Source organism: Eubalaena glacialis, chromosome 5 (genome assembly GCF_028564815.1).
Source record: "Eubalaena glacialis isolate mEubGla1 chromosome 5, mEubGla1.1.hap2.+ XY, whole genome shotgun sequence".
Classification (NCBI taxonomy): domain Eukaryota; kingdom Metazoa; phylum Chordata; class Mammalia; order Artiodactyla; family Balaenidae; genus Eubalaena; species Eubalaena glacialis.
Genome location: NC_083720.1, coordinates 155,761,818 through 155,778,741, shown reverse-complemented (window position 1 = coordinate 155,778,741; position 16,924 = coordinate 155,761,818). Strand labels below are relative to the sequence as shown.

Below are 16,924 nucleotides of genomic sequence, written 5' to 3'. Positions count from 1 at the left end.
GGTATTTTCAATAGATGCAGAAAAAGCACTTAACAATTCATAATCCTTTCATGATAAAAACTCTCAGCAGTGAATGAAAAGAAACTTCTTCAACCTGATGGAAAGAATCTATGAAATGCCTATTTCAATCAGAGGCCAACTTCGAACAGAATCCATTTGTGTCTTATTCCCTACTGAATTAGTCAGAAAACCTAGACTATCTCGTTATACGTAGTAGATGTTAAAGTACTGGATAAACGCATGGACGGATGAACAAATGACTGAATCAATTCGGACCCAAGATTTCAAGTTTCTGGTATACTTTCATTTTGGCAGTGTGTGCATGAAGCTGGAGCCGTTAGAAACTGCCACCTGAACCACAGTGTCTTACATCAATTTCACCTCTTAACGTTTCTGTTAGATAGAAATTGCGGTTTAAAGCATTCTGGATAAAGTTTATATGGAGTAAATAATCCAGATCTTCAGGGGCTGTTTACGGCAAACATCTGTGGTTCATTCATTAGGATCATTCATTGTAAAATGACCTTCTATTTATACGTAAACAAACATGCCTCAAAGTACACATAATTTTATTTTTTAAAAACGGAGCATGGGGGAGGGGCAAGATGGCGGAAGAGTAAGACGCGGAGATCACCTTCCTCCCCACAGATACATGAGAAATACATCTACACGTGGAACTGCTCCTACAGAACACCCACTGAACGCTGGCAGAAGACGTCAGACCTCCTAAAAGGCAAGAAAATCCCCACGTACTTGGGTAGAGCAAAAGAAAAAAGAAATAACAGAGACAAAAGAATAGGGACGGGACCTGCACCAGTGGGAGGGAGCTGTGAAGGAGGAAAGGTTTCCACACACTAGGAAGCCCCTTCGCGGGCAGAGACTGCGGGTGGCAGAGGGGGGAAGCTTCGGAGCCACGGAGGAGAGCGCAGCCACAGTGGCGCGGAGGGCAAAGCGGAGATTCCCGCACAGAGGCTCGGCGCCGACCAGCACTCACCAGCCCGAGAGGCTTGTCTGCTCAGCCGCCGGGGCGGGCGGGGCCTGGGAGCTGGGGCTCGGGCTTCGGTGCTGGCCGGGAGGGAGTCCGGGAAAAAGACTGCGGCTGCCAAAGAGGCAAGAGAATTTTTCTTGCCTCTTTGTTTCGCGGCGCGCAAGGAGAGGGGATTCAGAGCGCCGCCTAAACGAGCTTCAGAGACGGGCGCGAGCCGCGGCTATCAGCGCGGACCCCAGAGACGGGCATGAGACGCTAGGGCTGCTGCTGCCGCCACCAAACAGCCTGTGGGCGAGCACAGGTCATTCTCCACACCGCCCCTCCCGGGACCCTGTGCAGCCCGCCACGGCCAGGCTCCCGTAATCCGGGGACAACTTCCCCGGGAGAGCGCACGGCGCGCCTCAGGCTGCTGCAACGTCACGCCGGCTTCTGCCGCCGCAGGCTCGCCCCGCCTCCTCCGTACCGCTCCCTCCCCCCGGCCTGACTGAGCCAGAGCCCCCGAAGCAGCTGCTCCTTTAACCCCGTTCTGTCTGGGCGGGGAACAGACGCCCTCAGGGGACCTACATGCAGAGGCAGGTCCAAATCCAAAGCTGAACCCCGGGAGCTGTACGAACAGAGAAGAGAAAGGGAAATCTCTCCCAGCAGCCTCAGAAGCAGCGGATTAAAGCTCCACAAACAACTTGATGTGCCTGCATCTGTTGAATACCTGAATAGACAACGAATCATCCCAAATTTAGGAGATGGACTTTGGGAGCAGGATATATTAACTTTTCCCCTTTTCCTTTTTTTTGTGAGTGTAGATGTGTATGCTTCTGGGTGAGATTTTGTCTGTATAGCTTTGCTCTCACCGTTAGTCCTAGGGTTAGGTCCGTCCGTTTTTTTTTTTTTTTGGCTTAAAAATTTTTTTTTTCCCCTAATAAATGTTTTCTTAATAATTTTTTCCTTATTTTCTATTTTTAAAAAAATTTTTAATAAGTTTTTTCATATTTTTTATTTAAAAAATTTTTTTTCTTAATAAATTTTTTCTAAATAATTTTTTTCTTATTTTTAGTATAAAAAATTAATAAATCTATTTTTAAAAATTAAAAAAAATTTTTTTTCTTAATAAATTTACTCTTAATAATTTTTTTTCTTATTTTTTATTATAATTGCTTTATTTTATTTTATTTTATCCTCTTTTTTTCTTTCTTTCCATTTTTTCTCCCTTTTATTCTGAGCCGTGTGGATGAAAGGCTCTTGGTGCTCCAGCCAGGCATCAGGGCTGTGCCTCTGAGGTGGGAGAGCCAACTTCAGGACACTGGTCCACAAGAGACCTCCCAGCTCCACGTAATACCAAACGGCGAAAATCTCTCACAGATCTCCATCTCAACATCAAGACCCAGCTTCACTCAACGACCAGCAAGCTACAGTGCTGGACACCCTATGCCAAACAACTAGCAAGACAGGAACACAGCCCCATCCATTAACAGAGAGGCTGCCTAAAATCATAATAAGGCCACAGACAGCCCAAAACACACCACCAGACGTGGACGAACCCACCAGAAAGACAACATCCAGCCTCATCCACCAGAACACAGGCACTAGTTCCCTCCACCAGGAAACCTACACAACCCACTGAACCAACCTTAGCCACTGGGGACAGATACCAAAAACAACGGGAACTACGAACCTGCAGCCTGTGAAAAGGAGACCCCAAACACAGTAAGATAAGCAAAATGAGAAGACAGAAAAACACACAGCAGATGAAGGAGCAGGGTCAAAACACACCAGACCTAACAAATGAAGAGGAAATAGGTAGTCTACCTGAAAAAGAATTCAGAATAATGATAGTAAGGATGATCCAAAGTCTTGGAAATAGAATAGACAAAATGCAAGAAACATTTAACAAGGACGTAGAAGAACTAAAGAGGAACCAAGAAACGATGACAAGCACAATAAATGAAATTAAAAATACTCTAGATGGGATCAATAGCAGAATAACTGAGGCAGAAGAACGGATAAGTGACCTGGAAGATAAAATGGTGGAAATAACTACTGCAGAGCAGAATAAAGAAAAAAGAATGAAAAGAACTGAGGACAGTCTCAGAGACCTCTGGGACAACATTAAACGCACCAACATTCGAATTATAGGGGTCCCAGAAGAAGAAGAGAAAAAGAAAGGGACTGAGAAAATATTTGAAGAGATTATAGTTGAAAACTTCCCTAATATGGGAAAGGAAATAGTTAATCAAGTCCTGGAAGCACAGAGAGTCCCATACAGGATAAATCCAAGGAGAAACACACCAAGACACATATTAATCAAACTATCAAAAATTAAATATAAAGAAAACATATTAAAAGCAGCAAGGGAAAAACAACAGATAACACACAAGGGCATCCCCATAAGGTTAACAGCTGATCTTTCAGCAGAAACGCTGCAAGCCAGAAGGGAGTGGCAGGATATACTTAAAGTGATGAAGGAGAAAAACCTACAACCAAGATTACTCTACCCAGCAAGGATCTCATTCAGATTTGATGGAGAAATTAAAACCTTTACAGACAAGCAAAAGCTGAGAGAGTTCAGCACCACCAAACCAGCTTTACAACAAATGCTAAAGGAACTTCTCTAGGCAAGAAACACAAGAGAAGGAAAACACCTACAATAACAAACCCAAAACATTTAAGAAAATGGGAATAGGAACATACATATCGATAATTACCTTAAATGTAAATGGATTAAATGCTCCCACCAAAAGACACAGACTGGCTGAATGGATACAAAAACAAGACCCACATATATGCTGTCTACAAGAGACCCACTTCAGACCTAGAGACACATACAGACTGAAAGTGAGGGGATGGAAAAAGATATTCCATGCAAATGGAAATCAAAAGAAAGCTGGAGTAGCAATTCTCATATCAGACAAAATAGACTTTAAAATAAAGACAATTACAAGAGACAAAGACGGACACTATATAATGATCAAGGGATCGATCCAAGAGGAAGGTATAACAATTGTAAATATTTATGCACCCAACATAGGAGCACCTCAATACATAAGGCAAATACTAACAGCCATAAAAGGGGAAATCGACAGTAACACAATCCTAGTAGGGGACTTTAACACCCCACTTTCACCAATGGACAGATCATCCAAAATGAAAATAAATAAGGAAACACAAGCTTTAAATGATACATTAAACAAGATGGACTTAATTGATATTTATAGGACATTCCACCCAAAAACAACAGAATACACATTTTTCTCAAGTGCTCATGGAACATTCTCCAGGATAGATCATATCTTGGGTCACAAATCAAGCCTTGGTAAATTTAAAAAAATTGAAATCGTATCAAGTATCTTTTCCGACCACAACGCTATGAGACTAGATATCAATTACAGGAAAAGATCTGTAAAAAATACAAACACATGGAGGCTACACAATACACTACTTAATAACGAAGTGATCACTGAAGAAATCAAAGGGGAAATCAAAAAATACCTAGAAACAAATGACAATGGAGACACGACGATCCAAAACCTATGGGATGCAGCAAAAGCAGTTCTAAGAGGGAAGTTTATAGCAATACAAGCCTACATCAAGAAACAGGAAACATCTCGAATAAACAACCTAACCTTGCACCTAAAGCAATTAGAGAAAGAAGAACAAAAAAACCCCAAAGCTAGCAGAAGGAAAGAAATCATAAAGATCAGATCAGAAATAAATGAAAAAGAAATGAAGGAAACAATAGCAAAAATCAATGAAACTAAAAGCTGGTTCTTTGAGAAGATAAACAAAATTGATAAACCATTAGCCAGACTCATCAAGAGAAAAAAGGAGAAGACTCAAATTAATAGAATTAGAAATGAAAAAGGAGAAGTAACCACTGACACTGCAGAAATACAAACGATCATAAGAGATTACTACAAGCAACTCTATGCTAATAAAATGGACAACCTGGAAGAAATGGACAGATTCTTAGAAATGCACAACCTGCCGAGACTGAACCAGGAAGAAATAGAAAATATGAACAGACCAATCACAAGCACTGAAATTGAAACTGTGATTAAAAATCTTCCAACACACAAAAGCCCAGGACCAGATGGCTTCACAGGCGAATTCTATCAAACATTTAGAGAAGAGCTAACACCTATCCTTCTCAAACTCTTCCAAAATATTGCAGAGGGAGGAACACTCCCCAACTCATTCTACGAGGCCACCATCACCCTGATACCAAAACCAGGCAAAGATGTCACAAAGAAAGAAAACTACAGGCCAATATCACTGATGAACATAGATGCAAAAATCCTCAACAAAATACTAGCAAACAGAATCCAACAGCACATTAAAAGGATCATACACCATGATCAAGTGGGGTTTATTCCAGGAATGCAAGGATTCTTCAATATACGCAAATCAATCAACGTGATACATCATATTAACAAATTGAAGGAGAAAAACCATATGATCATCTCAATAGATGCAGAGAAAGCTTTTGACAAAATTCAACACCCATTTATGATAAAAGTCCTGCAGAAAGTAGGCATAGAGGGAACTTTCCTCAACATAATAAAGGCCGTATATGACAAACCCACAGCCAACACTGTCCTCAATGGTGAAAAACTGAAACCATTTCCACTAAGATCAGGAACAAGACAAGGTTGCCCACTCTCACCACTATTATTCAACATAGTTTTGGAAGTGTTAGCCACAGCAATCAGAGACGAAAAAGAAATAAAAGGAATCCAAATCGGAAAAGAAGAAGTAAAGCTGTCACTGTTTGCAGATGACATGATACTATACATAGAGAATCCAAAAGATGCTACCAGAAAACTACTAGAGCTAATCAATGAATTTGGTAAAGTAGCAGGATACAAAATTAATGCACAGAAATCTCTTGCATTCCTGTATACTAATGATGAAAAATCTGAAAGTGAAATTAAGAAAACACTCCCGTTTACCATTGCAACAAAAAGAATAAAATACCTAGGAATAAACCTACCTAAGGAGACAAAAGACCTGTATGCAGAAAATTATAGGACACTGATGAAAGAAATTAAAGATGATACAAATAGATGGAGAGATATACCATGTTCTTGGATTGGAAGAATAAATATTGTGAAAATGACTCTGCTACCCAAAGCAATCTACAGATTCAATGCAATCCCTATCAAACTACCACTGGCATTTTTCACAGAACTAGAACAAAAAATTTCACAATTTGTATGGAAACACAAAAGACCCCGAATAGCCAAAGCAATCTTGAGAACGAAAAATGGAGCTGGAGGAATCAGGCTCCCTGACTTCAGACTATATTACAAAGCTACAGTAATCAAGACAGTTTGATACTGGCACAAAAACAGAAATATAGATCAATGGAACAGGATAGAAAGCCCAGAGATAAGCCCACGCACATATGGTCACCTTATCTTTGATAAAGGAGGCAAGCATATACAGTGGAGAAAAGACAGCCTCTTCAATAAGTGGTGCTGGGAAAATTGGACAGGTACATGTAAAAGTATGAAATTAGAACACTCCCTAACACCATACACAAAAATAAACTCAAAATGGATTAAAGACCTAAGTGTAAGGCCAGACACTATCAAACTCTTAGAGGAAAACATAGGCAGAACACTGTATGACATAAGTCACAGCAAGATCCTTTTTGACCCAGGTCCTAGAGAAATGGAAATAAAAGCACAAATAAACAAATGGGACCTAATGAAACTTAAAAGCTTTTGCACAGCAAAGGAAACCATAAACAAGACCAAAAGACAACCCTCAGAATGGGAGAAAATATTTGCAAATGAAGCAACGGACAAAGGATTAATCTCCAAGATTTACAAGCAGCTCATGCAGCTCAATAACAAAAAAACAAACAACCCAATCCAAAAATGGGCAGAAGACCTAAATAGACATTTCTCCAAAGAAGAGATACAGATTGCCAACAGACACATGAAAGAATGCTCAACATCATTAATCATTAGAGAAATGCAAATCAAAACTACAATGAGGTATCATCTCACACCGGTCAGAATGGCCATCATCAAAAAATCTAGAAACAATAAATGCTGGAGAGGGTGTGGAGAAAAGGGAACACTCTTGCACTGTTGGTGGGAATGTAAATTGATACAGCCACTATGGAGAACAGTATGGAGGTTCCTTAAAAAACTAAAAATAGAACTACCATATGACCCAGCAATCCCACTACTGGGCATATTCCCTGAGAAAACCATAATTCAGAAAGAGTCATGTACCAAAATATTCATTGCAGCTCTGTTTACAATAGCCAGGACATGGAAGCAACCTAGGTGTCCATCATCGGATGAATGGATAAAGAAGATGTGGCACATATATACAATGGAATATTACTCAGCCATAAAAAGAAATGAAATGGAGGTGTTTGTAATGAGGTGGATGGAGTTAGAGTCTGTCATACAGAGTGAAGTAAGTCAGAAAGAGAAAAACAAATACAGTATGCTAACACATATATATGGAATCTAAGGGAAAAAAAAAAAAGAGGTCATGAAGAACCTAGTGGCAAGATGGGAATAAAGACACAGACCTACTAGAGAATGGACTTGAGGATATGGGGAGGGGGAGGGGTGAGATGTGACAGGGTGAGAGAGTGTCATGGACATATATACACTACCAAATGTAAAATAGATAACTAGTGGGAAGCAGCCGCATAGCACAGGGAGATCAGCTCGGTGCTTTGTGACCACCTAGAGGGGTGGGATAGGGAGGGTGGGAGGGAGGGAGATGCAAGAGGGAAGAGATATGGCAACATATGTATATGTGTAACTGATTCACTTTGTTGTAAAGCAGAAGCTAGCACACCATTGTAAAGCAATTATACTTCAATAAAGATGTTTAAAAAAAAAAACAAAAACAAAAAACGGAGCATGTAATCATGGAGGCAAGAAATTTTAAGGTGGAGCTTCTGAAATTTTAGGCAAAATCACGTGTGCATTGGCATACAAATACTATTCTGAGGTGAGAACATACAACTTTTATTGGTTCCCCTGTTGGGTCTGTGGTCTCCCACAGGGGTCAGAAGACCAGCTGCTCTGTGGTCAGACAGGGAGCCTCAGTCAATGTCAGTCCACACCTGGGCTGTAGCACAAAGAACAGGCTGAACCCAACGGCAGGGCCTTCCTGAGCACCAGAAGCTTCTAAGGAGCGAAAGGGCAGAGGGGCGGCTGCTGTCCCCCCTTCCCCAGTCACTTATCCTGTGAGGCATCCCATAATCATCCCAGGAGGCGCCTGGTCTTCACCCAACAATAGCGAAGTGTCGGTGTGTGTACAAGTATCACAGGTGCCACCTGACTTCCGCTCAAGGAATATTCCCGGGGAACTTAGGAAAACCCGTACGGCAGGGATGACAAAACCTTTCACCATGAACCCATGACGGTGAAAAACATTACTAATCAATCAGATCCTTTCTCTGACTGTGTCAGCAGTTCCCTGAATACGTTTCCACTGCGTTTTGGGCAGCCACTAGTCAGTCATCAATGCATTTGCAAACAAGAGGACACCTCTTTGCTCTCCCTAAATAAGATACCAAGATCCAAAGTCTACAGCTCCTGGTCCTCAATATTTGTCCACTTTTCACCCTAAAACCTTTCCATTCTCCCTAGCACAACACAGAGCACTTTATAACTTTAAGTTTTAAACCTTTTTTTTCGTTTTAAGTTGGTTTTAAGTTGGTTATGGCCAAGGAATTTTCTAGAATCTGTACATAATTTACCCTGATGGGTAAACAGAGAATCTCAACTTAACCAATTCCTAATCTGACATAATTTTAAAGAGATAAAGCTTTGCAGAGTTATACTGAGTGTCAGTTACAACACATTTTCATCCATCTTGCCAGGCCAGAGGGGTGCTTCCCAATGCTTGCAGGTACCCAGCAAGCAAGGCCCTTTCTATCTGCTCACGTCCAGCTCTGCCCCAGGTCCAAACAGCTGTCTAGGTTCAAACACAGTTTCCAGCAAGTGTGGACAGAAGCCCTCGTTGCTCTCCCTTCCGGGCCCCCATCTCAAGAACTAAACTCCCAGCGAGAGCGGTTGCTTTGAACATCTTTCAGGCTTTCCCAGCTTAAGGTTCTTAAACTTACCGAGAATCTCCCTCACTCTGCCCTTGTCTGCTTACAACTGTCTATCTCCTGGCATGCACCCTTGCAGAACCCGAGAGGAACTGTATTTTCTAGACATTATCTCCTGGGTATGGCCTCTAGTACGAGTAACTATACAATATGAGTGAATACATACATATTTATAAATTATATAAATAGCATAGGTTTAAAATACATATTCATTACTCTGGCCTCCTTGTGACTTCAATCCTCAATTCTTTTATTTTTGAGAAGTACGGCAGTGCTTTTATTTCTTCAGTCAATGAATACATTAGCGGTATGGGTGGGATTGATTGTTTTCCCCCTAAGGTGTTAGTTCACCACCATATGCCACCAAGTTCAGGGCAGGAATGGAATACAGGACAAAAACTTTGTTCTTAAGCGATTATACCAGTGCTTGTAGTTTTGAAAGCTAGAGAAATAAATTGGTGATAAAAATACACATCTTGGTTTGGGCAAAAAACAAGAATGGACAGAATCAGGCAAGGCTGGCACTTCCTAAACACTGGAGGTCCAGGGCAACGAGCAGGAGAAGTAGAAGACAGCACCGCTACAGAACCCCACGAGAAAGCTCAAGAAAATACCAGGAAAAATAATAAATGCGATTCCACTACGCAGCAGGATTACTGATTTCATACTTGCTTTTGATTAAGAAAGGATTTTCTTTGATAACAACTTAAAAAATGATAATGACCTCTCATGATTTAAAACATATTACACAGTATGGGATACATATTGACAACAACACAGTGAGGCCAACTCTAAATCGTCACCTCTTGCAGCTTGCTTGGTTTCAGGAAAAACCTTATTTATCCTGAGCTATCCGGTGTGTTCCTGAGTTTTGATGCTGGCGCGCATCTGAGATTACCAAGCCTTTTCAAAATAATCTGAAAAGGAAATGAAATGCGTCCCCCTTCTCTAAATCGGTCTCCACCAAGTCAGGGGAACTTGCAGGGGGTGCGCTAGTCCAAGGGGCCCGGGTTCAGGAGAATCATAAACGGGCAGGATTCCCTGAGCTCGCTGAAGGCTGGCTGTGTGCGGATAAAATTCCGATTTCAGAAGGTGGCCAGCGCCCCCTCCGGAAGATGGGCAGGTTTCTCCGCCTACTTCCGCTTCCCATCCCCGAAATGCACAGTTTGGGGAGGCGGCGAGGACGCCCGGGGGCTGCGCCTTCCAATCAGGACCACCTTGGACGTAGCCAGTGGTCACCCGCAGCTGCACGTCTTTCCTGGAGGACCCCTCTGTGGGTCAGCACAGCCTGGGGGAGAGCGACACCCGGACACCAGGGACAGAGGGAGAGGCTCGCGGGCGGCAGGCCAGCTCCGGAACGCAGGCGCGTCACCGGACTGCGCGCAGGCGACCCCGGGGGTGGCGCTCCGGTGGCCCCTCTGTCTCGGGACAGGAAGCCCAGGGGCCTCCTAGGGTGCGCTCAGGTGCCCCTCCCCCTCCCGGGACAGGAAGCCCAGGGGACCCCGGGGGTGAGCTCAGGTCCCCCTCCCCCTCCCGGCACAGGAAGCCCAGGGGACCCCGGGGGTGCGCTCAGGTCCCCCTCCCCCTCCCGGGACAGGAAGCCCAGGGGACCCCGGGGGTGCGCTCAGGTCCCCCTCCCCCTCCCCGGGGTGAGCTCAGGTCCCCCTCCCCCCTCCCGGGACAGGAAGCCCAGGGGACCCCGGGGGTGCGCTCAGGTCCCCCTCCCCCTCCCCGGGGTGAGCTCAGGTCCCCCTCCCCCTCCCGGGACAGGAAGCCCAGGGGACCCCGGGGGTGAGCTCAGGTCCCCCTCCCCCGCCCCGGGGTGCGCTCAGGTCCCCCTCCCCCTCCCCCTCCCGGGACAGGCCGGCGGGAAGGGCCCCCGGGGAGCGCGGTACCCGGAAGGCGGCGGGCGGGTTGCGGCCGCTCGGCGGGGCCGGGGCGGCGCCGGGGCAGCAGCCGCAGCAGCAGCAGAGCAGCCAGAGGCGCCGCAGCTCCATCGCGCGCGCTCCCTCTTCCGGTCGCGGGCTCCCGCCGCCGGCGGGTCCGGGGGATTGGGGGCCGCGGGCGGGGCGCGGGCTGAGACGGTGACGCCCCTTCTTCCCCGCCGCCCGGAAATGGGCGTCCGGCGGCCGCGAACCGGGGCTTCGCGCTGTGCTGGGCGGAGCGCCCGCGCGGGACCCCGTGCCCCGGGGTCGCCTCCCGCCTGCCGGAAGAGAGCCTGAGGGTCGGCCTCGCACGGGCGTGACAGTACGCGCTGTCGCGTGACCGCACTTGCTGCGTCAAGCCCCTTCTGCCGCCTCCTCTTGTCTCGGATGGAAAGATGCAGGCGGCCGCGGAGTTTAACTTCACCTTCAACCTGTTTCTTCTGTGATGGGCTCTGACGTTGGGATCCTGATTCCGAAATAATGTCTGTGAATTTGCACGGAGACATTCATTCAGCATATGTTTATTAAATACATATCAAAACGTACAGTTGTGAAAATAGTACACAATGTTTCGGTTTATTACATTATGGCCGTTTCGAACTTTGGAAGCCAGTTTCTTCATTTGCACAGAAAGAGAAACGTAGCGTTTAATTCTTAAGCTTGTGGTCAAATTGTGTGTGTGTGTGTGTTATTTTAGACTGTTTTAATTCCTTTTTACAAGCCAGGTGCATTTTGTAGTTTCGACTCATTTTGTAGTTCAGAAGAGTGGGGCTCCCCAGATGGTCCCCAAACTCCCCTCCCTGCGAGCGGCAAACCCAGCCTGCGGCCACTTCCTGAAACCTGTGTCCCGGAACCAACAGGGCTGAGCCCACCTCTTATGAGACACGTGGGTTTCTGGTTTTCCGTGAGGAGTGAGAACTCCAAGTAGGCACAGGGGAGAACGTTTTATCAGCATCCCTGCGCGGACCATCTTGGGGCCACGGCCTCATTCCCTGGGGCATCTCCCCGGAGGGAGCTCGCCAGGTCGAAGCTCGTGCCCATGTCTGTCTCTTGGGCAGTGGTGTGGAGAGGGTGTTCCGGAAGGATACCTTTAGTTCTAATGGTACCTCCTTGAGGTTTGATTTTTGCCATCGTTAGCATATTTCCACTTCCCTCTTTGCTCTGCCAGCCTCTGTTCCTTACACTATCCTTGATGCCCCAGGGCCTTTGCACAAGCGGGTCCCGCCTCACATCACTGCCACCTCCTCCTCGGGGAAGCCCTCCTGATGCTCTCAGCCTGGGACAGGCTCTGGCAACGGAGGCCCCCGGAACAGGCACTCCTGTGTAGCTGCATAGTTTCTCCTTTAAATGTGAGCTTGTCTTCACTCCCAGCTGGCCCCGATGACTGGGCAGGTGGTGATGGTGCAAGAGCTCCCCGAAGGTCTCCCTGGGAGCCTGGGCTCCCCACACACTTTCCCTGTGTCCCCAGCCCACGGCTCCCAGGCCAGACCAATGACAGTGAAACCAGCGCCATTCACTCAGCCACAGCTGAGACCACGTCCTCCTGGTGCACCTCCAGTCCAGGGGGGCTTCCTGGAGGAAAGGACCTGCAGGTCTGGGAGGCTGGGCAAAGGACTTAGTAGAGGCAAGAAAAGATGAAATGTTTAGGAGGTCCTGGGGGTTGGGGAGGATGTGGCAGAGAGGAGGGGCTACAGGGGGTCAGCCTCCCACCCTCTGCCAGCCTGAGTGGGAGGGTGTCCGGTACTGAAGGACAGACGAGGCCCCCCCCGCACCTCGGGCCAAGCTTCTGCATTCTGCACCCTCAGTGCTGGCAAAGGGGATGAAGAGGCCCGGGGAGGGCAGGGGGTCCGAAAGCACAGCCTCTCTCCTCCCACCCCCACCCTCGGCGATGACTACCTGTCCCAGGAGGGGCCCCGTCGGAAGTACACGCCCATGGGACACGACGCGGCCGGCCCGCAGTGGTACAGGGGCCTGACCAGCTCGGACCCCTGAGAAGCCTGCAACACGCTCCCTCGGGGGCTCTGGACAGCCCGCACCTCGAGGCTTATGTCCGCAGGCGCGGATGCCACAGCCCCCGGGAGCGCAGCATGCCCTCGGGTGAGCGCCCGGCCCCGCCCGCCCCGATACCAGGCCCGCCTCGAGGGGAGGGTGAGGCCCAGAGGTGCAGAGATGACCCCCGACCCCTGCCCTGCAGCCTACATCAGCGTCTCCGGGAGACGGCCTGGTAGACAACATCATCCCCGCGCAGTACAGGGCCCCGCGCGCGGTAGGGAGCGTGCTGTGGGAAGACAGACCCATCGGGGCGAGGAGTACGGTGAGCCTGGGCCAGGGGCACGCGACCCAGGGGCTGGGGGGAGACAGCCCGGGGCCAGGAGGCGGGGTCGGCCGGTGAGCGGGGTCCTGGACCCCCAGTGATCCGCAGGCACCAGTTCGGAGCGGAGCCGCTGTGGCGCGCGTCTGACTACGTGCCATGCCTGCCAGCGCCCAGTGCCCGCGCTGCACCACCCAGAACTACCGGCAGTGGGAACGGAACCCTGATGCCCCTCCACCGGCCAGCAGCCCCCGCCCGTCTACACGGCCAGTCACTGATAAAGGTCGCGCTGCCCGATGTGGCTCTTCGGGGACCCGGCGCCTCTCCCCCAAGGCGTCTGTCCGCCTCTGGGGCCGGGGCCTGGGGCCGTCAGGCAGCCAGGTGAAGGGAGCTCTGAACCAGGACGCTGGTGACCAAGCTCCAAGGCAGAGTCAGACAGACGACCTCTCCTGCCCTCGGCTCCCCCTACCCCGGGCCCCAGTCCTGGCCCCGGGCGGCCTGGGCACAGGGAGCCGCACTCGGGCGCCTGCCCGGCATGCTGAGCCTCACCATCGCCACGGCCAGGGTCTGGGCTCAGCCCCTAACCCCGAGGCTGGGCTCCTGGCAGGCTCAGCAATGGCTCTGTCCTCCAGGGCTGGCGGCACCCGGGAGACCCTAGGCTGGCTGGGGCTGAGCTCGGGGCAGGCCCTGCGCCCAAGAGCCTCACATCCGGCCCTGTGGTCAAGTTTAAATAAAGTATATCATCGCACAAAGGCACTTTGTACATGCCTGGCCCGTTTCAAGCCCTCAGTATTAGCTATGGCACGTGCCTGACCCGTTTCAAGCCCTCAGTATTAGCTATGGCACGTGCCTGGCCCGTTGCAAGCCCTCAGTATTAGCTATTATGTGTTTTATTTTGAGTAGCTTTCCCCCCCCTTGGTTATTGTTACACTGCTTTCCACCTGCTCAGCTTAGTTCATAGTCACCCAGTTCTTCACGCTTTCTTCTCCTTGTTTTTTATTTTCTTCAGATCATTTCACTTCATATTAACGTAATCCTAGAGAACGGACCACAGAAGGAGCAGAAGTAGTGTTCAAATCGGTTAACATCCCGTTCCAGCAGCATCTCAGGTTAAGGATTTTCTGGTGAAGGGGGGGACCACTTTAAGGATGAAAGCAGCTCTTTTGTTCCTTTCCTATTTACACATTTCTGTCCCCCTCTAACCTTAAAAGAATAATTATAGGAACGAGACCACTAGGCAGTTTAACCTAACGTCTGACTTATGCGCTCCTGAATGCACACCATGCCTTGCCTAACCTGTTGATTCTTTTCCTGGATAAAAAGAAGGAAGAATGAAGAATTCAGCAAGTAAAGAATGGCTATCTCTCTACCCCCAAGGCCCCTTAACGATCCTGCAGGCAGATTAGGCAGAGGAGATAACATCTGAAGAAGGAGTCAGCCAGCCTGCATGCTCTTCTGCCTCCATGATTCACTGAGATTCTTCCCCCATTTTTCCCTTTAAACACCGTCCTGGCTGAGCAGAATCTTGGGAGCTGGTGTTAGGACACGAGTCCCACCTTCTCCCCAGGTGGCCGCCCTTTCTGATTGAAGCACCTTTCCTTTCTATTCACACTTGCCTCTCGAATTACTGGCTTTTGAGCGGTTAGCAACTGAACCCGAGTTGGGTAACAAGGAGACCAGGCCACTTCCAGTGTCCACTGTCTTTTAGAAGAACACAGATTGGTTTCTCCAATTTAAAGTGCAGAGTGAGTGCAAATTCCTGTGCAGTAGTTCTGGAGTGGGTCCTGATGATGCTTTTCTAACCACCTCCCAGGGCTGTTGCTGCTGGTAGCAGGGGCCACGCTCAGAATGGCAAGCAGCGCACCAACCCCGCTGCGGTTTCTCCGCTCCCCTCACTCGGCAGGGAAAAGAAAGAGGGCTGAGGTGTCTCCCTCAGAGAAAATTCATATTCCTTTCTGGTCATTTCATCTCTGCTCATTTCCTTGCACAGTGAGTAATATTGTCCTCTCTGGCCTCAGGGCAGCTACGTGATCTGCAGCTCCCCGTGTAAGCTGAGAATGGAGGCCCCCTATTCACACGTTATTAAGAATTTCAGGGGCTTCCCTGGTGGCGCAGTGGTTGAGAATCTGCCTGCCAATGCAGGGGACACGGGTTCGAGCCCTGGTCTGGGAAGATCCCACATGCCGCGGAGCAACTGGACCCGTGAGCCACAACTACTGAGCCTGCGCGTCTGGAGCCTGTGCTCCGCAACAAGAGAGGCCGCGATAGTGAGAGGCCTGCGCACCGCGATGAAGAGTGGCCCCCGCTCGCCGCAACTAGAGAAAGCCCTCGCACAAAAACGAAAACCCAACACAGCCATAAATAAATAAATAAATAAATTTTTTAAAAAAAAGTAAGAATTTCAGGATGGCAACAAGTGCTGAGTCTCTCTCAGCACAGGGTCCTGTGTGGTTCCCCGTGCCACACGCCCACACAGGCGGCTTACTAGGCCTTTCTACTATAATCTTTTCTAAACAAGGCTTCCAGGAGTCTTCGGAATTGATGTCAAGGTCAGTCCTCTTAGACTTTTTAGAACCACCATCTGATTTACGTCTTTCGTTTTTGCCTAGGTACGGTGAGTCATACTAGTCTCTGATGGAAAATTGATAATAAAGATAATGTACTCCTGTTCTGGGTATTAGGAATAAAGACATGAAAGTTTTTTCTATGCATGTATGATGAGACGATTGCTCTCGGAATGTAGGGGGTACAGGTTTAATTTAAACAGCAAGCTCACAGATCAATGCTCATATCAACTCTGGCTGTTCTTCTGCAACCAGCCCTCTCCTGTAAGTCACTCAAGCTAATATATATATATATATATATATATATATATTTTTTAGCAAAAGTTTGCATTCAGATCATAGCTACTGTTTATTGACAACCTACTGAGTCAGAACATTTAAATACAGGCAGCCACCTTACTCCAGGAAAATTGGTTCAGTAAAAAAGCCATTTAAACTAAATTTATTTCCTAAGCTCACGTCAACAATTGTGTATTGAGCACCTATTAAGTGCCAGACATTCTGGTTAATGAGGATCTGTCAGTAAGTAAGTGAGTGAAGAGACAAAAGTCTCCACCCTCGTGGAGCTGGCCTCCAGGGAGGAAGGATACACACAAAAATTAGTAAAAGTGTTACTAGGCAATAAAACAGGATACAGAGGGTCAGGAGTGAGTGGTTGGGCTGCAGTTTTCAGTAAGGTGCTTAGGAGGAACCTCTCTGGGGAAGAGACATCTGAGCAGACTTGAAGGAGGTGAAGTGAGATGCTCAAGTGTCTGGGGGAGAGAAACTAAGATGGAAAGAATAGTTAGTGCCGAGGCCTTGAGGTGGGAGTGCGCCTGGCATGGTCCAGAAGCATCAAAGACGTCCGCGTGGTGGAGACGAGAGAAAGCGGGGAGAGCAGAAGCGGCCCTCAGACTGTGTACTTTTCTGCAGGTTGAAGGGGAATCAAAATTACTTATGAAGTAGTTTTTAGAAAGGGATTTGAAAAAGCTTTTTACCTTGAAAATTGAAGGTTGCAGGTCCTGCTAATTTTTAGAATAAACATCATCAATTTCATCTGTGTGGGAGGTG

At 47.9% G+C, this 16,924-nt stretch overlaps 1 protein-coding gene and 1 pseudogene across 2 annotated transcripts in view; one reads left to right on the top strand and one right to left on the bottom strand.

Annotated features, from left to right (window-relative positions):
* CTSO (cathepsin O) overlaps positions 1–11,337 on the bottom strand; it is a 29,613-nt gene extending 18,276 nt beyond the window's left edge. For both annotated transcript variants that reach the window (XM_061192673.1, XM_061192674.1), the window contains exon 1: positions 10,970–11,337. In XM_061192673.1, coding sequence (XP_061048656.1) covers positions 10,970–11,071 — 102 coding nt within the window. In that variant the 5' untranslated portion in view covers positions 11,072–11,337. The remainder of the gene's footprint in view (positions 1–10,969) is intronic.
* A 1,042-nt stretch (positions 11,338–12,379) lies between these two features.
* Positions 12,380–13,588, top strand: LOC133091868 (tektin bundle-interacting protein 1-like; annotated as a pseudogene).
* Positions 13,589–16,924: the final 3,336 nt, after the last annotated feature.